Genomic DNA, 22,056 nt, shown 5'->3' with positions numbered 1-22,056 from the left:
TAAATACTTAACTGTACATAACTATATTCCGATCCTGTTTGAAATGGATTACGCATTAATTGAATACATATTATTTTTTTGCCGCACCTGAATACATAGCACGATTTTTTCTCCACTGTACCAATATCATACTCGGGTTAACCAGTACAACATTCCTTTTTTTAAGCTAAGCAGAAGATTCGGTTCAATCAAAGTGCGCCCTTTTCCCCACAAACTACAACCCGTTGAACTTTCTCTAAGAATTGTGGTCGCATAAGAATAAATCAAAGGAAATTACGTAATGAAAATCTGGTCCGCATCAGACCCTAAAAGTTAAACTTGCAACATGTCACGTACCATTTATAAATAGACCCTACAGTTAAACTGCTGCACCAAGAAGGCTCTAGTTTAACTGTTTCGATCGAACGTTGTCAAATATGCAAAAATATTTTTGCAAATGTTGTAAAAACCAGAAGATAGGTCCGACATAGGGAGAAAGAAAAATCAGATTGCGATTTAGATACGTTGATTTCGCCGACAGCACGGTCTTATCAAAAACGTGCAAAAACTGACCCTTATATAACACCAAATAAAAAAAATTCGGCTGTGTCGCTTTTAACAACGTCAATAACAGCCCTGTTCGTGATCAATTGTCTTTATGTACTGTAATGTACTGAAAACCTAACATGGACACGATGAAAGTGCGTTAAACTGCAAAATACCATTACTCAAAATCAATTAGGATTTCCAGATATTGTAAAGATATATATGTTCAAAAATCTTAATTGTTTGTTAGACTTTGTAAAACTTTTTTCTGACGCATTTCGCAATTACTTTTGCATAACATTTTTTAATTTAACACATGTTTTACGATTTAGAAAGGGATAATTTTGCCGGTAACACAGAAACTTAGGCAGCATTTCTCGTTTGTACGCCTCTCTAAAATTCGGCAAATTCCTGACGTACAAAGCGGAAATTTTTCTCTTCTGATTATTATCATGGTTTGTCAAATATAATTCTCCTTTATATGACGCATAAATAACTTATACAGGCACAAATGCGTGCATTGCACAAAAGGGTGCCTATGTTGATAATCCTAAGGTTTAAGGGCATTTTAAAAAAAAATTGGCGTTTAACGGTTTATGTTATATTTTTTACTAAAAGCCAAGTTTTGCTAGAAAGCGTATACTTAAACTTGCACTAAAAATCTGCAACGAGGTAATGACTGTCAAACGCTACCAAACACTCAAAAATTATTAGGACCGCTAATATTTAGCTGTTTCGAACGGTGGCTTTCCCACTGCATCTAAACCAGTGCTTCTTAATTTTTTTTTAGTTTGGTTCACCCCTAGCATCTATCTCCAGATTTCATTCACCCTTTATTGTCTCATGATATGATGAAACTATCTCGTCTATATATAACAGCACAAAATGACTTAGGTTGTTTCGCAAGCTACCATCCATTTCTGACGGTTCACCCTTATTCACCCCTTTTGGTTGGTTCAACCCTGCGAAAATTTTATTCACCCTAGGGCGAACCATTAACCTGATTAAGAAACACTGATCTAAACGACCGATCTCCACTCGGTGGCCCTGGCGAACTACAATCCTTTCCAACAGCACAACACACGTAATACACAGTAACCGTATACGTCAACCAACAAGCGCAGCACGAGCTGCTTCGCTACGGAAATTGCAACTTTGTTGCGCGGCCGCTTATTTGGCCGAACCAGCTCGAAGGGCGAAATTGCCGCGCGTCAATTGTGGCATCCTGGCCAGGGCGAAATGGAGAGACTCGGATGCGTGGGTTCGTCTCACGCGAACAACAACGCACCCAGCGTGGCCACTTGTTTTGTGCGGTCAGGGCGTTCGACCTTGCGGCCATGGCTACTTGTCTCCTGCTAACCTCTCTTTTTCTGTCTTGACTGATTGCCGCTGAGGCCAGAGGCCGGTTTAATAAACGCCAGTCTTTTCTTTGCCACCACGCGTTTTTCGCCTTTTTATACCTTGCTTGCTAGCTTGTACGGCGGCGCCTCCATTGCCCATTTTTTCAGCTCTATTTTCGCACCTTATCACTTTCAAACCGACAAAAAATTACCTTAAACGACTTGCAGTTATTCTGTGCATTTTTATAGATTTCAACTAATGCTTAAGAAAGCACTGAATAATTTAGATATAATTAAAATAACAGGCGTCTAATAAAAAGATAAAAATTTTCAGCGGTACATTTTTTGATGTTTTCCAAAGGGGATTTATTTAGGGCCGACGTTTAGCCAATAACGGACAAAAATCAACTTACTATTCCGGTGTTGCAAACTTGATGTACCGGTGTCGGTATTAAGGTTAAAAACACTTTTACTTTGACTTATAGGCCCGGCATACATTGCTCATCTACAACAACGAAACTTGACGGAAATACAAACTCATTGACTTTTTATGCTTCCAAAAAAGGTGCGTTATAAACTAAATAGTGGATGTATTAAAAGCATCGCAAATGATAAGCAATACTGTGGTCTAATCAGAGTTTAAATCTTAAAAAAAAATGATATTTGATACTTAACTCTGTCAAAGTGGCGCGAGCCTTCTGACTAAAACCCAAATAAAATGTATAGGCTAATGTTAAAGACCGTCCGTCATAAATAACAAAAAACGCACTAATTGTCGTACGTATATTCGTATTACGTCTTCAATCTGTTTCGTCGATAACACACTTCAGTCAGTCTCGATATCGAATGCTCTATTGCTGGGGCCGTGTCCACAGACAAACGCAATTTGCAGTTAGGTGCGAAGTTTTATTTTGCGGGTTTAGTGCAATGCATACACGGATGTTTGCCTGCAATTAAAAGCTTTGACAAACAGAGCCACGACTGTTTGATCTGAATGCGTAAGAGCAGTGATTCTCAAACTATGTGCCGCGCAACTTTTTTTGGAAAATAACCTACTTGTGTTACAAATACGTCAAACTGTGAAGAACAAAACTAATATTACAGGGATGTTAACCTATCCATTTGCGATATATAAAGCGCAATTGTCAAGTTATAAAATAGTTGGTTTGTAGAAAGCAGGGAGTCGAACCGTTTGACTTTTCCGGTTCAGGTTCGGTTAGGGTTCAAGGATTTTTTCGGAATCCGGTTCGGTTTCGGTTCGGAGTAATTTAAAAGTTCCGGTTCGGCTCTTGTTCGAACATCGTTATTCCAAACCGGTTCATAAAGTTCCGGTTCAGATACAATATAATTTGCGTTAAATCTCTAAATGTGGGTCGATAAATGTAGAGAATAATCTTTGAATTGTAAGTCATTTAATTCAAGTTCCGTGAATTATTAAAAAAACAGCAACTCAATATTGAAATATCTAAAAAATAAAAAATGAACGTTTTTTTTATTCAATATTCATATTTTTTTCATAAAATTTCGAACATGGCGTAACTTGGTACTTTCAAATTATTCGGTTCAGTTCCGGTTCGGCTCCTTAAAATCTTATAAAAATCGGTTCAGGTTCGGTTACGGTTCGGAAAAAATTGACCCAAACCCGATTCATAAAGTTTTTCCCTTTTCCCGTTTTCGGTTTTCAACGCGAATTCGGTTTTCAATTTTAACTTTAAGTTAGAGCAGTTTTTGTTTAGATTTTTAGGCAGACGTTTATTGATATTGTAAACCTATAGCGCCTTAGCCTATCAACAATTCCGATTAGAAAACCAACCAGTTTGCACTCATGGGTTTTCGTCTGTTTTTTATATAGACAAACTTTTTTTAATTGCCTGTTTTTTTTTATATATGCAAACTTTTAACCGAATACCAATGGCCAAAAAACGACATTAAGATGCTCTACCTCTACCCCATTTGATCGTCCCTTTGATGGTCGTGGGAGCGCTACCAATACTGTATCAGCTTTGTCAATCTACCACTATCAATACCCAACTACGTCCTGTGTCAGAACAGCAGAACAGTAGGGTCAGCAGTCAACCAACGAGGCTTACAATTCCAAGCAAAGGGCGGCCACAAGCCTTGCCAATGTAAGTGATCGTTGTGATGGGTTATCAGACTTGTCGGCGCGGCCGATGTAGAATTTGCAAGTTAGTTTCGTCGTGCTGTATAGCCTATTGGCGGAGACAGTTGGCTTACAATGGGCTTTTTGCACCACCGACCCGAAAATGCTGGCCCCGTTGTTTAAACGTGCTTATTGGTTTTATCCACCCTCTAAAAATGCTTTCACGACCGCTTTAAAATTTGCCTTGTCGACTGTATATATTCGCGCATGCTTGGCTGATTGCGTAATAGTACCACAATTTAGTTTCATTCCAAAATTACAAACTTTTTTTCCAAAAATTACAAATGTTTGTCGTGGCAAACTATAATCTCTCAAGACACACTAGGGTGTAACGCGGCCAATAATTTGAAAATCACTTCTCTTTGTCAACTGATCTTGTAACGTTAACAACTTACTTCACATATCCTAAGCTGATCATTAACTATACTGGGATATTAAAAAAAGGTGCGCATATCTACTCAAAGCTCGCACTACTCATAAATTCAACGGTCGCCAAATTCCACCAAACAAGAAGTCAATATCGCTGCAGCATAATCTGTCTCACTCAGAGTCAATAAGCATCTCGGGCAATCGAATTTCCTAGCGGGGAGCATATCTTTCTGGTCAGCAGCAAACGCATTAGAATGATCTCTGAAGGCGACGAGCCCCGGCGCCTGAGGAATGGCATCTGAAAATCGAATGAACCCCGATAGCCCTTTGACCCCGCCCTTTGGGGTCACGACAAAAACAGCGCAAGGCGCGGCGCATCTCATTTGGCCCGGGAATGTGTTTTCGCGCGGCTTGACTCTAGGGCGACCGCGACATAATTTGACAGCGGGTGGGCCCTTCTGCTTGCAAATTTACAACGAGTATTTTTAAAAGCTCAAATTGCGCGGTGGTAAATCGCACAGCGCTATAACAGAACGCGCAACCGGATTTGAAACCATGTTTTTTGCCAAAAATACTATAACTATAATATAATTGTTCGTTGGCACACTGAATGAGTGAAATATGACGATATCTCCTCGCCCTTTGACGTAAATGGCGACAATGACTTTAAATGGGAGAAAATATTCTTCAGACTGTCCTGTCTTGGTCAAAGCCAGTCATTTCTAAGTTCTAGTTATTTAAAATAGAAATATATTGAATCATTCGAACTGAGAGACTGATGATGCCTTATTTGTTTTTAAATGACTAAAACTTGTTAATGACTGACTTCGACCCAGACAGGAAAGTCTAAAGAATATTTATAATTGTTCGGTACACGTATTCATGGGCGTTAAAACACGTTAAATATCGAAGAGACGCACAATCCTAGCAAATAACCTTGCCTATCGTCAAAGCCAGCCTAAAAGCCTAAAAGTCCTCCACAACCAGTAATATATGCTTTAGTGTCGGGTTTTTCCAAGTTTCGATGCAGGCAAACGTTGCACATGTGCAGTAGCCTATGACATTTCGTCAACGTACAGCCTTTGACTGTCCCTACACCAATTAGGCAAACAATTAAAGCGGCAACGACGAGATAATACCGAGGCAAAAGCGCAGATGGCACGACCTCGAACGTGTATCGAAGGCTCTAATCTCTAATGCAAAGGGGGCGCCGAAACAGCCACGTCGAAAATCGCAGCAGACAGAACGCCGATTCGAGTCCCCTTATTACATCCGCCCCATTACGGCCCTAATTCGCCCGAGCGCTTTCATTCGTTTCAGCGGCGCTGTATACGCGCATCAGACGACAGCATTTGGCACCGGGGCGTGCATTACCCTACTTTGCGGTGGACTGCGTTCTTGCCGAGTTAGCGCGTGCGCGTTTTTTTCTGGCTTTGATGTCTGGCGTTTGGACGGCAGCTGGGTTTTCGGCCGCGTCGCCTAAGTAAGCCGTCACCTTCTGCGCAGGCCTCGATAGGCGTTACCTTGCTCATATAAGTCTCGTTTTACAATTTAAACGATGTCACCAAACGCAAGGTCACTGCTCGGTCAACGATGTTCTAGATGGGATAGTTGTTACTTTTAGCCCTTCTCGTGTCATTTTTTTTCTAATTTTGATGAAGTCAAAGATCCTTGAATCCACCAAGTGTTGGAAAACGCAAATTTTCTGGCTAGAAAGACTCGGCAGGTGCTTTTAGGGTTTGTAGGCCTAAATAACGCGTTAAGTGTAGCGTCTGATGCGTTGCGAAACTATGTGCTACAATGCCAATAGATTAAGATACCAATAAAACCATTTATTTTAATGCGTATTGACTTGTTTAGCGACTAGTATTAATGATAAACATGCCTTCCGCCACATAGTTAACTTCGAAACTGGAATTTGCCACCTGCGATTTGGCAAATGCTGACATGACAGACGTTGTACACTTAAGAACATAATGGTTTGAGGTTGTAGTAAAACGTAATAAGAATATTAAAGCGCAGATAGAAGTAGGTATCACGTCGAACGTTTCAAATAACTCAAAACGATTATGTTGAAAACGAACAAAGCGCTATCCGAAACGTTCAAAGTAATACCTACTTCCGTATAGGCTTTGATATTCTTATTATTTGGACACGGTATTCGTTTTAAAAAAACAAATAAAACGTTTTTCAAAACTCCAAACAATTTTAATTTCCCTCGTCCTGTCTGAAGTAGGTTGTATCGCACCTCTATCGCAATATTAACATAAAGGTTGAAACATATCTAAATTTCTGATTTGAATTTGCGCGCACTGTCGACTGTCAACTGAACGTTTTCTGCTTTTCTTCAGAACCCCACAAATCTGTCCGGAAGTGCCCCACTTCGATAAAATCCCCTGTACCTCTGGCGATAGGAGCTGGTCCTGCAAGACATAGCGGATTCCGCTCTAGAGATTATCGAAAATCAAGCGACCAAGGCGAGTTAATCTACAAAGCCTGTTCAAAATGTGTCCCACTTTTCTGGATGACGCACTTGAGGACATGCGCACCAAACGACATGACGCAAGTGAATCGATCGTATAGAAAGTATTCTTTGCCAGTCTGGATCTATTTATTAGGGTCACTTGTCGGTCGTAGGCTGAAGCTTTTAGAAAATGTTTTTTTTTTTGCATTTTCGGTGTTATAGCGATAAATACCGACCAAGTGCCACCAAACAATATTGATCTGCTTACGATGTAGGGTATAGATTTTATTCTTTGAAGTCAAGAATAAAAGAAAATGTTATATTTTTAAAACATGGCTCCGTTATCTGATTTCAACAAAACGTAACTCAACGAATCCGCATAATTCAATCCAACTCTTGATTTCCGACGAAATGGTAATTATTAATTGCGCAAAGGCTGTCGATTAGAAATGATGGCATATCAAACACGCGTATTTAAATTGCCCAAGTCAAACATTGCTATTTAATTCTAAATAACCGGCAAAAATGTGGCATTTACCTTTTTAAAGTGATAATCGCTCGTGCTCACTGTCATCCAACAGCTGAAATAAACAGTTCAACCAAATAATTCTTGACAAATCACCAGTTGCTGCGAACATAAACGTTTTCGTGTAGAAAGCCTAACCACTAAAGACAACCGATAAAGGCACACACGGGGCAAGGCCAAATAATACACTGGCACATTTCTCTATGTAGCAATTGGCGGCCGTATATTCACAAACATAGCGGATTTTCGCGATCCTGAATACCTATCCATTATCGCTGCCGCAACAATAGATCTCGCGTGCTGAAAACCGCCATTTCCTAAGCCGACATACCCAGCAGAGTAAACACCGCACCCGAAACAAATAATGCCGGTTTCAAATTCGGGCCGGCCTAGTGGACCGCTTTAAAACGTAGCCGGCTCGTTTTTTCGCCCTCCTCAAAGGCCGTTTTCCACCTGAACGTTTCAGGAAACTGCAAAGTTGAACCATCTGCTTTGCGTTACCGCCATGGGTTAAACAAATGAACCAACGTGGCAGAAAAAGTGGGCCAGGTCCAGTTTGAAGCGGCCGACCCGTTTGCCAACCAGTGAGGAGACGGCCCTAGCGACAAATAATACAAAGGGCGCACGGGCAATAACGCGCGTGCGGGATAAAGCGGCAAGAAGTACGGCGCTGACAAAAGATGGCAGGTGGCCGTCAAATCGGGCGCCATTGTTGGCCGTGTTTACGTTTGCTTGTCAGCCGGGTTCTTTTAAAAGCGCGGGCAAGAAGGCAGTGCGACATTCGAGCCGACCCCTGAGTGTACAGGCATAACTTGACCTCGCCGAACCCTTTTAACTAAAGTCAAATCGGGCACGTCTTTCGAAAATAAGTGAGGCGAAGCAAAATTTTCGGCAGTGTGGTGGAGCTCGGCTTTTTTGTTTGCGGCCGAAACAAATTTGCAAGCGCTCGTGCTTCATTTGCAAACTGAACAAAGTGCCACGTGGATAGAACTGTTGCAACTGGTAGCGATATACAGGGTGTCCATAAAATCTCTTTACAATTTAAAAAAATATTAGAAAGTGAAATGATTATATATCGCAATGTGGTTTGTTTTATGTTAATCAGTATTTCATAAAGTTTTTATTGACACATTAAATACACTTCTAAACATTTAATCAACTTTCAATTAAAAATATCATTACTTCATTTAATACACTTCTATATGGGCACCATTAGTTGCACGAAGCACAACTAAACGGTTAATTTGGAAATTTTGTCTGAAACAATAAATTTTAGTGTCAATAAAAACTTTATGAAATACTGATTAACATAAAACAAACCTTATTGTGATATCTCATCATCTCATTTTTTAATAATATTTTTTAAATTGTAAAGAGACTTTATGGACACCCTGTATAGCTGTGTGTGTAGTTCGCTTTGTTTGACAACTGGCAATCTTGCCGATGTTGTCAAGTAACAATAGCGCATTACAACAAAGTCTCTGCTAAGCACACCAGACGCTCACGAACTCCGTTTAACAATAATTTACGCCGATTTTTAATTCGATTATATCTTTCCGGGATAAAGCAACGCATTTCTAATTTACCACGTATCACACACCTTTAAATTGCCACTCAATTGACAAATAGGCTGAAATATTATCCTTATGTTCTAGTGAAGAATCCGAAAAAAAAAAATATCTCGTCCCAAATAAAATTATATTTGAAAACGAGCTTCGTTCTAAACTTTCAACAATGGATGAAGCCCTTTCATAATCTGCCTAAGTTCAACCACGAAAGCATGCCGCAAAACCTTTTCGAAAAACCAACTCTAAAATTCAGGAGCTATAATTTATCATCAAACCTCAACTGTGATGCCACTGACAATTACTTAAGATGATAATTACTTAAGAATACCTTTAACTAAAATAAATGTGTACTCTAAAGGCATCCCTGCTGTTACAAGGAGAGGATATCAAAAGCCCAAACCGCCTATAGTTATCGGCTACGTCTAAAAGGAACACGAACGCGCAAGGCACTGTCCTTTCGCAATCTGCTCAAAAAAAACCTGTCGCAGCGATTTCTTCAAACAGCGCACTGTTACCGTTACAGCGATCGCGAACAAACATACGGCCACGCAAAAAACGTCGATACGCTGAACCTGAATGACGCGCGGGCGTGGGTTGGCAATTATGTCGCTGCTATGGCGGCAATCAACGGAAAGTGGTTTGTAACTAGAAACCCGGCGCTGTAATCCATTGATTTTGCGCGTTGGCGTTTCTGTAACCGCGTAAGTAGAGTTTAGACGTCATCATTATTACGGTAGCCGCAAATGGTAAACGCAAACGCAGATGGCAAAATCGTGTAAAAGCGGCCAACACTTCTAAAAAGGGATGTCCGATAATATCGGATCGCAGCCGATACACGAAGCCAAGTGAGAGTATCGGTACTTGTCCGATACTAGAGTGGCATCGCTGCCGATCCTATACCATATAAATATAAAATTCCAGCCATAAATTGCGATCACACACAGCAATTCCATCCTGAAAGGCAAAGTTAACAACTGTATTTAATTAAATTGACGAACACCAAAAATAATTTCAGCGTAGTAAGAATGACCTTATATAAACGCCTTTTAAAGTTTTAATGATCTCTTTGCGCGGTCAAGCATAGTAATGACGTCATTTGATATCAAATCTAATTGCGGAACTTTTTCTGCAAAACTTTTGGTATCGGTATCCGAGTACAATTGAAAGTTTTTGACATCCCCACTTTAACTCATTGCTGAAAACATTTTACAAGTTGTAATTTTTGATCAACGTTTTACGCTAATTTTTGCGTTCGCATCAAAAAATGACCCAGCAATGAAAAAGGCAAGGTTAACCAACTGCGTAGTTACTTAAATTGACTGACACCAAAAATAATTTCAGCCTATAGTAAGAAAAACCTGAAAAAATTACTTCTAAAGTTTAAATCATCTTTTGCATTTGGTATCAGATCTCGTTGCGAAATTTTTTCTCCAAAACTTTTGGCATTGTATCCGAATAAAATCGGACATTTCTATTTGAACTTATTGCTAAAAACATCTACATGAATTGTTATTCTTATTGTTCCACGTTTTACGCTAATTTTTGCGTTCGCATCAAAAAATGGCCCAGCAAAGTATAGTATTTATAACTAGGCCTATAAGAATCTGATTTTTTTCTTTATACCTTTAAGAAACTGATTGCATCTTTGTAAGCTGTTTATTTTGTAATAAAGTACAGCCGTGACACAAACGAGATCAAACAAGGTAAAGACCTATTTAAAACGTGCAGTTATTCCAGTTCTTATCAATACCTTGTGTAAATAAACTTGAAAGACCGCTTTTCTCCTAAAGAACCTCAACAGACCTTTTTCTATCAACTCCCTAAGGAAAATGGATACAAAGCAAGTTTTCATACTTAACCGACAACATTCTTGCCGCTTATTAATATTATTCGATTAATAATTATTCAAATGTTTCTTTAAAATATTCAATTTTCTTTAAGCCAATCAAACAGAGTCAAAACAGTCAATTAAAATTAGGACTGCTGAACTTGATTATAGACTCAATTATGCCGCAAAGCACTCGCCCAAAAGTAAAACAACGCTACCAGTGAACAGCCGTGGTTGCAAACAAATAGTCAGTCGATGTAAGGCACTTAACGTAAACCACAGACTGGGTTAGAAGGCTCCAGCGTGGTCGTGGTGAGCTCAAGGGCAAACAGGTTGTAGCCAGGCAAAAGGAAACGTGCGACTTTCTATGTGGATAAAATGAAGCAATAATTTTATTAAAGCTTTTCGAAACGTTTAACTTGTGTGCCATGTAAGTCCGACCCGTGTACTAGCATCGTCCCGGTTACAAATTACTTTTTTTTTAAAGTGAGTATCTTACATCCAGAATTCATTGTCTGACAATGCAAATAAGATCTTATTAGTATCCAAACTCAACCATTATACATTGGTTTCTAACCTTTAAAAACAACAATCTCCCGAAACAGTTTTTCTGCTGTAAATTAAATTAATATTGATCATAGCAAAATCACGCGCAATATAGGTGTACTTCGATAAGTAAAAGCTAAAGCGTAAAACAATTTCTTGTAAACAACCTAGAGAAGATACTACTCGTGCAATACCACAGTTGGGAAGTAAACGCTGCCCTAAACAACAAATATCGCACTAAAATTATCCAAATAGCAGAGTCAAAGTTGAGAGTTTGATGCTCATGAAACTTTTAAGATATTTGCACGAACTTCATTAAAAATCATAAATTAAATCGGCAATATTCTGAAACGTAAAGGCATCTTCTCACGCCAATCTGTTTCATATGTTTTTTGGCAAATGCCACCGGTTTTAACGAGAAAGTAGTAAAAAAAAAACCCGGCTTGATACTCTATTGCGTCAATATAAAGTTCAGTGTTGAAAGGTGCCTCAACTGGAATCCCTTTAACACTTGTTTCGACCATTCTGAAGCAAAAGCGAATCTAGCTTAAAGCTTAAATATAACTGCTTGAACAAATTGAGTATCTTTATTCTACCGCACTTGTCGTCCTTTTAGTTTTTTGTCTAAAAATATTAATGTCTGCCACAGTAAAAACATGGAACATTATACACACTTTTCTTTGTAGCCTGCCTCTACTGTCTTTCATTTACGCTGCAAAAATAAAGGCTGATAAAAAAATTAAATTATGTGTATTGTGTTTTAAAGCTACTTAAAACCTTTCCCCACTGTATCCCCAAATCCGATGATATAAGCAACTTCAAACCGAAAATATATTAAAATGCTTTTTAAACCGGAATCAACTCACACATAAACACACACACTCTTCAGTGCGAAGTCCGCGCGATTATAAATTCTCACGGCTCAAATCGATTCGCTGGTGACCCTCGGCGAATGAAAACAAAAGGCAGTGCTATCGTAATTCGAATTGACGGCGCGGTTTCGCCGCAGACCTGTATGATCAGCGCCACTCAATACCTGTGGGGGGTTAGCGCGCTATGCACCCTGGTTGTCCGACCTCATACGTACGTTGACATACAAGACGTTCAGGCAACAACAATGGATATAATCGATCCCACTTTGGTGGGTTCGCCGGACGGGTTTGATGTATTTCTTCTGGCGTTCAGTGCTTTGGCGTTTATTCAGATTCACGGGCTAAATGAAATATTTTCCATTTCTCACTATATAAACACGCCCACTGGCATATAGTGCTCGCCAGAAAACAACTCCGAATGTTGTTTTAAAGAAGATTAGGCACAATATGAAAACCCCAGTCAAAGGAACAGCGGTCGCAATGCATTACGTTTAACTTTCCAAGCTTCAGAAAATAGACTATCACAATAAATACAGCGTTCTTATTTGTGTAGCGCAAATACGAAGTGAATTGACGTAGTCTCCGCACTGCTGAACACTCGTGTTCACGTGTAAGTCTAGTTAATGTACCGGTTCAAAGCTGTTAACCTCAAAAATTCAATAGGGTTTAGACCTGGTGCTCAATCCCTTCTTTGTGATTCGAAGACGGCAATCCACTTTAAGTTGTTTAACTTTCTTCACCGCAACTTTGGAGCCCACCAGCAATGCCCTAGTACACGCTGCTAATCGTGACAGACAGACAATTATATTCGGAATGCTGCTAGAAGGGTTGGACGACCGCAATAAAAATTGTGTGTTTGATGGAAGAAAATAATCTATAGGTATTGTAAGGTTTCTAACAGTAACTTGTTTTATGGACGAAACTGCAGTAACGTTGTTTGCATTCTTTACATTTGTTTAATTAACAGGGGAACAAAACAATTCGCACAAGGATCTAAATTTAGAAAAAACCAGAGGGTGGCATAACAATTTTTATTTAAGGATTGTGAAACTGCCACCGCCATAAAAAAATATTTCGGTTGGGTGATTTTGTCGTGTATACAAACTTGATAGTCTGGGAGACTTAAAACATTTGATGTTTAAGAGCTATTATGCATATATTGATAGCGAAGATTTTAATTTTCTATTTTTATAACTAACCAATTGTTGAAAAAGTCTCAAGTGAAGTGCTTTTTTTGTAAAGCGTTTCGTGTAACACCAATTTTTTTTTAATTTTGATTGAGATGTATTGATGCCAATACTTTCAGTTTACTGCTTTGCGTGTAAACACTCTATAAACACATGTATATATTTTGCCAAACGCTATCCCAAATATAAATATATAAGTTGGTATGCATGAAAACGAAAATTGAAAAACAATCCACTTGGACTTGACATCGCACCTTCAATTTGTAAATACTCACCCGGAGGCTTTTAGTGCAACATTGTCGCGACATTTTTTCCCTAATTATTGCGCGGCGTACACTGAATGGAATGTGTTTTTATCCCGGGACAAAAGACACTCGAAAGGACAAAGCCTTCTGAAGTTGCCGCGTTGAAAGAACCTTTTACTGGAAAGAGTTATTTTTAGCAATTTCATGTGTTTTGATTCATAAAGCTTCAGGTATATTATTTAAAACTGGCACTACACAAACAGATAAGTCAGGAGCTCCATCTAAAACAAGGGTTCTTGAACCTTTTTACTGCGGACCCCTAAAATTGTTTTTTGCTTTGCATGGAACCCGGCAGGCAAGAAATGCTCCAAAATGATGTCACAATACAAATAGATTTATAACTATGTTTATTTCGGTCCGAAAAATGTGAAAGTTAAATGGAGTCTAACTATACATTCAGTGCAAAACCGTTTAATTTTTAATTAAAGTGTTTTCTTTGAAAAATTAAAAACTTCTTAAGTATACACTAGTTATTTAATTAGGTCTTCTTGGACCTCGTAAAACTAGTGCACGTACCCCCAAGGGGTCCATGGACCCCAGTTTAAGAACCCCTGATCTAAAAGAACAAACAAACAATCATGCCTGTTATATGTTATTAAATTTAGTTGCAAACTGAATGTGTAAAAAGAGATGAAATTTCCTCGCCCTCACAAGGTAAATGACGGCAGTGCGTACAAGTTAAAATATATTGTTTATAGTGTTTAGACTTTTTTGTCTCAACCATAGTCAGTCATTTATAAATATAATTTATTACTTTCAAATTTAGATAATTATACAGTTTCAGTCCCCAAAGCTACCAACAAGCGATATTTTTCCGGATGTGATTAAAGTTTAAACAAACCGAAACCAAAATGTTTTCTAGTTGTCTGGAATGCTTTGAAGGTTTGCAGAATGCCTTGTTCGCGTCATAGGCGATGATGGACGGGTATTTACATTCCCAGTGCACGTCGGGAGGGGTAAAATAAAAGTTTTGGGACTTTAACTGGCTCTCGCTGGTGCGTACCTTTTCTTGAAATTCTATCTCCTAAGGAAACCGGTTGTAGAAACTGTAGTGTTGCCTCTTTCGATTAATTTTATAAGCGGAAAAACGCAACGGGCATGTTGTTTTCGAAGCCCCCGTACATTTTTTAGTTACATTTGACTAGGTAGAGCTGGGGTTCTTAAACTGGGGTCCATGGACCCCCAAGGGGTTCGTGGACTAGTTTTAGGGGGTTCATGAACAAACAATTGTAATCGTATTGTAATATTAAAAAATGACAAGTGATTTTTCGAAAATTTTAAGAAAATAGTTTAATTTGAAACAAATGCTTTGTAGCCATATACAGCAGGTTTATTTTAGTCTAATTGTTCAATGACATCATTTCTAAAATATTATTTATGCAAACCCTGGTATTTGATGCCTAGAACCAAAAAAACTAGGGATTCGCGTTAAAAAAAGTTTAAGAACCAGATGAGATAGAGGGTATCTAAGTGGCCTCAAGGGATGTTTTCGCAAAACAGAAGCAATGAAATGTTCAAGCCGGAGCCACGCTAGACCGCGTAATGACGTATTGGAGAGAGGAGGGAGCACCGGCACTTGGCCGTATAGTTTCGGTTTCGATTGTCTGGATTGGCCACAATCGAGCTGCTTTAGCAGCCAATTTCGTTTTTCCAAGTTATTTTCTTTTTCCCTCCCAACAACTAGTAAGAGATTGACCAAAGCAGTTATAGGGTTTCAAGTGGTTAATCAAGTGAACTGACATGATCAGTTTCATACCTGACCGGGGCAATCGAAATCTAGACAAATTGCACCTTCGAGTGCTTTTCTCCAACAATTAGGAGACAGTTGGGTTTCGCGTTGAATAAAGAGGTATCTTTTACCTAGCGCGATTGTCAAAATTACCAAAAAACAACGTTTGATCGTGATTGATGAGAGTAGTTTGACATTAGGCTCTTTGAAATTAATGGGTTGATTAACATGTTAAGCAGGATCCAATAAAAGTGGATTTTTTGTGCAGTGGGTTTCGTGTTGCTTGGTTGTCGTTTTTATGATGTATGCGGCCCGCAAAGATGCCTTACGACAAAGTCGATGTACATATTTACCGCAAACACTTCGCATAGTAATGACCTGTCTTGTAGTGTAGACACAAGATCTGTTTACATGGCCACTGTAGAGGCATTTTGGTAATTTTCTGGAAATGAATGCGAGCAAAGGTTACAGTACAATGTGAATTTAACGTAAAGAAATGTTGTAAGCGCAATGTCCCGGCTGGAAACTTAGGCTATTGTACTTGGTCACGTTGGCAGCTATTAACCAATCTCACTTAGATGAGTAGTAAAAGGTTTCAGCCATGCCGCAAGCAAACATCGACTAACGGGGTTCTCTAGGCTGAGATCAGGGGCGCTACGTCAAGCTGGCAAGATATTGAGGGACAGCGACACCGAGCGGCGATTTTCACTAGCTAATCGACACTCTAGCGACATCTACCGGAACTGCATTTCGATAAAGTAGCAACACATCCCCGAATTAAATAACAGCCAAAACATAAGGTATTTTCTCAGTTAGCAATTACGCGATAGCACCCTAATGTAATGTTACAAAGTAGTAGTAGCTATACATTTTCATACTCCGATTACTCCTAAAAAATTATCTTTTTTTTAAGAGGTTAACTTAAAAAAAGCATTATTATAAAATGTTTTACCCATCAGTGTGATCAATTATCACAATGGCCAACAACTAAAAACTTTTAGTTAATAAACAGAAAGAACAGTAACAGCAATGTTACAAAGTAGTAGGTATAGATTTTCATACTCCGATTACTCCTTAAAAATTAAGTTTTTTGAAATGGTTAGTTTTTTAATAAAGCATTATTATAAAATGTTTTACCCATCATTAGGCCGGTGTCAACTGATATCAATGGCTAACAAATACGTATTTTGAGTTAATAAACAGAAAGCACGGTAGCAGCAAAATATTGACATTGACATTTTTTGTCAGGTCAAACCGCCTTTGCTCGATTCAGCTAATCCGGCACCTTTTGTCCTTGGGAGAAAACCGCTGCCGCGTAAAGGTTCAAAGAGTCTACAATACACCGCGCCTGAAAAGTGACTGCGATAGGCTGCTTGCGACTGGGTCACACCCTTGCTCGCTCCGTGCACGACTGGGGCTCAATAGCAGTAATTGAAAAGCGACAAAAAAATAATATTCAATGGAGTGTTGGTCACTTGTTGACAAACCTTGCGCCCTTTGTAAAAAACGGTCGTGTGACGTTTAGCATGGAAAGCAATCGGCATTTTGTAACTTGGAGGTTAATTTGTATCTTACACTATTCGTAGGCTGTGTTACGTTTAATGTTCAATAAAATTTTTCCAATGTTTTAACAATGACGCACTTATTCGTATTTTTTTGTTTGATCTTTATAGCATCAGTTACCACATTAATGACCAATAAATAACTTGTAAGGCGCGGGTATTTTCCACAATATGTTATCAAATTCCACAATTTAGTCAACCTGGCAAGCGTTTTAAAAACGTCCGTTAGGGCTGCCTACCTATGTTTAGTAAAGTTTAAAATTTACAATTTTCAGGGAAACTACATACACTGTTTTTAGCGCAACTAACTGCTTTTATCTCAACCCAATTCAAAGGTCCGAAACATAGCCACGGATCTCTATTCAAGAGGCCCTGTTCTGCGCAAACAACTTAAATATAAGACAAAGTGTCCGAAACATGCTTACTTTTTAATGATGTAAATATCCCAGTTGTAGCTTAGTTGGCCAATTCAACACCATTGGAATAAATGGAAGATACATAGACATACGTGTACAACAACAACAACCGTGATCTTGACCTTCTGAAGTCTTTATGATCAAACGATAACGGCAATCAAAGTTTTCAATTTGATATTACGAAGAGACTCAACTTTTGGCTTTCTTATAAAACTGTGTAAAGGACTCTCAAATCTAATGGAAAATGGTACTACACTTACATTGTCTGATTTTCGGAAAGTAATGTTAAACAGATCTGCGACAAACAGTGCCGTGTCTTTTTCTAATTTTCGGAAAACACCGCTAACGTGACCCTTCTCGTATTGCGGGCAGCCATATACACTGTACACAGACTTTCTGGGTAGCACAGGGCCTAGCCCAAGGGTCTCAAACTCAAATTGCTCTGAGGGCCAAATGAGGACGTCTAAAATGCCCAAGGGCCGCAATTCACAATAAATAAGAACACAATAAAATATAAACACATGTAGGCTGATTTAGGCTACAGTTATTTGTTCTGGCTACTTTACTGGCAGCGTTTTTCAAGGACAAGGATCTCGATATTGGGCTTCAAATTGTCAGCAGAAACAAATCTTAGAGCTGCTTGCAGATGTGGACTGCCTAATATTGGCAAAGAAACTTCTTTTTTTGCAAAATGCTGGTTTAACTTTTTATTTTTTTACTTTGCCCTGGTAAGCATATTATTTATCGCGGTGCATTGTTTCGAAGTGCAAACCCTTGTTATACTTCTTCATAACAGCGACCTTCTGCCGGCAAATAAGGCAATAACTAGTACCCTTGGCCGCGGTGACAAAATATAACTCCTCCCACTTATCTTGAAAAACTTTTCTTTTGTCTGTGATTTTTCTCATTTATGAAGCAAAAGACAAGTGTAATTTAGCTTTTTAAGCTATATAAATTTATTTCAATACTAGGATAGAACAATCAAAGCCTACAACTCGACAATCAATTTATACATTATGAGATGACCAATTACACTAACACCTGACTGACGCACTTTCCAGCGTTATTGTGACAACTGTACAGAGTTGAATAGGCAATTTGACGTACTAGTACATCTTTTACCGCATAAATTGTAGCGTTTGAAAGTGATATGACAGTGAAATTGGTGAGTATATAGTTTCATTTTTTTGAAGCAATTTTAGAGTGAATTTTAACTTTCAAATCTGATAAAAAAAAATATGTGGCTCTTAAATATCGTTAAATACTTGGAAATCCAAAATTTCGACACGGGCCGCACAAAATGGCCGCGTGTTTGAGACCCTTGGCCTAGCCCTAGAAACAACCAAGTCAAGCTTTCCACAAAAGGGCTGCAATGAACAGTAAACACATATCCTTCTTGAAAGTTTTGGTACTGCGTAGGCGCACACGTCCGCCTCGAGTCCGGAGTCGGACTCCACAGCCCTACTGTGATCTGACCTCTATAGTAATTTACCTATATTTTTTGGAATATACTTCGATGGTTTTCAGCCGATAGCTAGAAGTGTTAACTATTAGTTTCGCTTTTATAGTTGGTTTCTCAGTCGCACAAAAACACACGTGCTTAATTTTAATGTAGAACAGTGCTTACGTTTAATATAGGTAAAACTTTAAATTAAATTTTGCGGACCAGTTGACCTTCCAAAATTAAAATCAACCCAAAATGTAATTACGACAAAAGTATCTTTTTGATATCATACGTGGTTCTATTGAAGTTTTTTAAGTCTGGACTTAAAAGTTTAAGACTTAACGAGTTGTAGCCTAATTTTAAACAGTTGGGCACAACACTTGCAGGATTGTGGCGTACGACAAAGTCCAAAGTAGTCCATTACCTCTATGTTACATAACAATGCTGCAAATTACGGAACTGAAGTTGTAAATTTGATGTACAAGCAGCCTTCAACATCTTGCATTTTGCAATTGAGATATAAGATTGGAACATATATTGCGTACTGGCAGGAAATTTGACGCGGACCGGCAGTTGTGAACCACTGATGAAGAATGCCCTGCATGCCCTGCTTTAGTTTAACGCAGTAAACTTCACGCCACTTTTGGGGCATTGTGACGTAATACGAGCGGTTAGTCGTTAACAACAAGTGTAGCGCTCACAAAAAAATGTTACATACAATAGTTAATTAAAGACACTTATTTGTGATTTTGTGACACGAACTGGAAATGTGTGCAACCATTTAGTTAGCGCTAGTGTTAGTAATAGTAATGTTAATGATGTGGTAGTGATGTAATGGTTGCGCTTTCTTAAGGTGATACAACGGCCGCGTTAAATCGATTGGCGTGCCATGCAAAATCATCTCGCGTGCCAAAAGTGACACGCGTGCCAGGGGTTGCCGACCCCTGATGTAGATTGTAGATGTTTGGTGAGAGATTTTTTTCGAGCAGTCTCGGATGAAAAGGCTAAAGGTAACCAATGCAATTTTTTCAGCTGCTGTTGTGAATAAAAATTCGATAATTTTCAGGCCTCAGATCGTCGCAAGATAAATCTTTCTCCGTTAAAATCCTTCGGTCTTGATTGCTTTTTAAGGATGTATAAATCGATGGCATTTCCTGTTTTCTCAGCCATACCGAGGTTTTAAGCTGTATTTTTTTACCCGCTGCTACTTTTAGCAGCCTAGTACATACTGGGACAACTAGAAAACTCTATTTTACAATTAAACATATAGAGCAAAATCGGGCAAAAATTGCTTGTCTACATGAATCTTATTCGGGTTTTAACAAAAAAATGCTACTTTACCCAGCAGCATTTTTACAGTCGTATTATAGTCATGGCAAATAAATTTGAATTAATACTCTGTGGTCGGAACTCGGAATGAATCGTAAGTGAGTGGTACAGCCTGAAAAGCATTTGCTAAAACGTACCAAAGCCAAATAATATTTACCTTTCACTTTGTAATAATAATAAAAAAACGACAGTGTGTAGCCAAATTGGCTACGGTATTTAAGCGTCAACCAAACACAAAATAATAGTGGTCATATTCCGTATACAGTGGGACGTTTTCACCGTTTGCAATCAAAAGTAAACAAGAAAATCGTGACTCACCCGATCGAATCCTGACGAACTCAGTCTTCGGTCTTCGAATGCTAAATTCCACATGCTCTTCGACTTGCCTGTTCCGCTAAACGACAAGGTAGACCTCCGCAGAGACATGGTCGCCGGTTTTACTTGCTTTACTTGAGCAGTAAATCCGTGAGGTTCGATTATAAAGTCCTTTCCGTCGCTTTACAGTCTTTGCAGCTCGGCAAAGGTTACATATGGCCTACTGGGGTGTTAACAGATACACATTGATGGCTTTTCTAAACGGTGGATCTCCTATGAGATAAACTTGTTGTCAGCGATCGATAGTTTACCTTTAAAACGCATATTCAATTTTTCGTAAACCAACGCGGCACTCAATCTTTGTAAATAACACATAAAATCAGATTAAAATCATATACAATTTGGCAAAATGCTCACATTTCTATGAAAACTGTATCACAAATTGGCAATAATGTCAGGATTTACCCCAGAAGCCTGCAACTGTAACTAAGGAGTTACGGTTGAAGGTTTAATTACGTCACAACCACCTTTATTCCAAAGAATAACATGTGTTCTGCTTTTGTGAGGTAACAATAGTTACAAACACGACTGATTCCCTGAAGGAAATGTTGCTTGCTACTTGTATACCGGTAGGTTTTTAGTTACAGTGTTTGTTTTTTTGTTCTTGTCAATTTTTCGTTTAATAAATAGTACACGGCGACCCCCCAGACAACCTCTTGCGACCCCCAGGCTTGGAACCTCTGTTATAAACCAAATAGTGGTTAACTGATAAAAAACGCTTAGTCCTCACATTTTTTGTTGTCACAACTTTTTTAAACCAAATAAAATTTTCTTAAACGTGCGGTCTATTAGGTTGGTTCAAGTGTATAGGTCCAGGTATAAATAAGTAAGCAATGGTGAGCTAACTAATCATAAAATGCAGCATTGGAGACTAAATATGTAACGTCAATTTTATTAATTGTGCTTACATATTACTGCGTTATTCTTATAGGGGCGGTTGTATGTCACCTTAAAAAGTTTCCTGATGGTAATTGGGCAACTTTGCTGATTCCAACACAGGTTAGTCATGAGAGCCCTTATTACAAAGCACCTAACTTGAATTAAAAGCCCAAGTTTCTTGCACACGGCTTTGATTTTAAATTAGCACCTGGGTGCCCTGCACTTTTTCGCAATTCTTTGTGGTAATAACCTATCTCTTGAAATGTATTCGCTCCTCGTCTCAGCTTCTACACATAAACTGCGGCTGGTACACAACGTATCTAAAGGTTTACCTAAAAACAACCAAAACCAGTTTGACCTCTTGTTCCCACTCGATTTGTGTAAGACAACAGCGATCCTATCAAGCGCACTAAAGAAAAATATCTCTTTAGTCCTTACGCCCTTCTCACAATTCCACGAAGCACAATCAATCTGTACCTTATAACCAGGGTTACCATCTGCTCAGACCAAAAAATAAGCACGCTACTCCAAAAAAATAAGCACGCTACTAAAGATCAGGGACAGATTCGGGGGTGAAATCCAAGGTTTCAGAAATAACGTTATAAAATAAAATAAAAACTTGAAAAACAGC

General features: G+C 38.8%; 1 protein-coding gene across 1 annotated transcript in view; it reads right to left on the bottom strand.

Annotated features, from left to right (window-relative positions):
* Window positions 1-20,748, bottom strand: part of LOC146136795 (F-BAR and double SH3 domains protein 2-like) — a 49,831-nt gene extending 29,083 nt beyond the window's left edge. Inside the window, exon 1 of the mRNA XM_083396023.1 lies at window positions 20,490-20,748. Within this exon, the coding sequence (XP_083252149.1) occupies window positions 20,490-20,597 (108 nt within the window). The 5' untranslated portion in view covers window positions 20,598-20,748. The remainder of the gene's footprint in view (window positions 1-20,489) is intronic.
* Between the last annotated feature and the right edge of the window lie 1,308 nt (window positions 20,749-22,056).

The sequence above is a fragment of the Ascidiella aspersa genome, chromosome 8 (assembly GCF_963924565.1).
Source record: "Ascidiella aspersa chromosome 8, kaAscAspe10.2, whole genome shotgun sequence".
Lineage (NCBI taxonomy): Eukaryota > Metazoa > Chordata > Ascidiacea > Phlebobranchia > Ascidiidae > Ascidiella > Ascidiella aspersa.
This window is presented reverse-complemented; position numbering and strand designations above follow the sequence as displayed.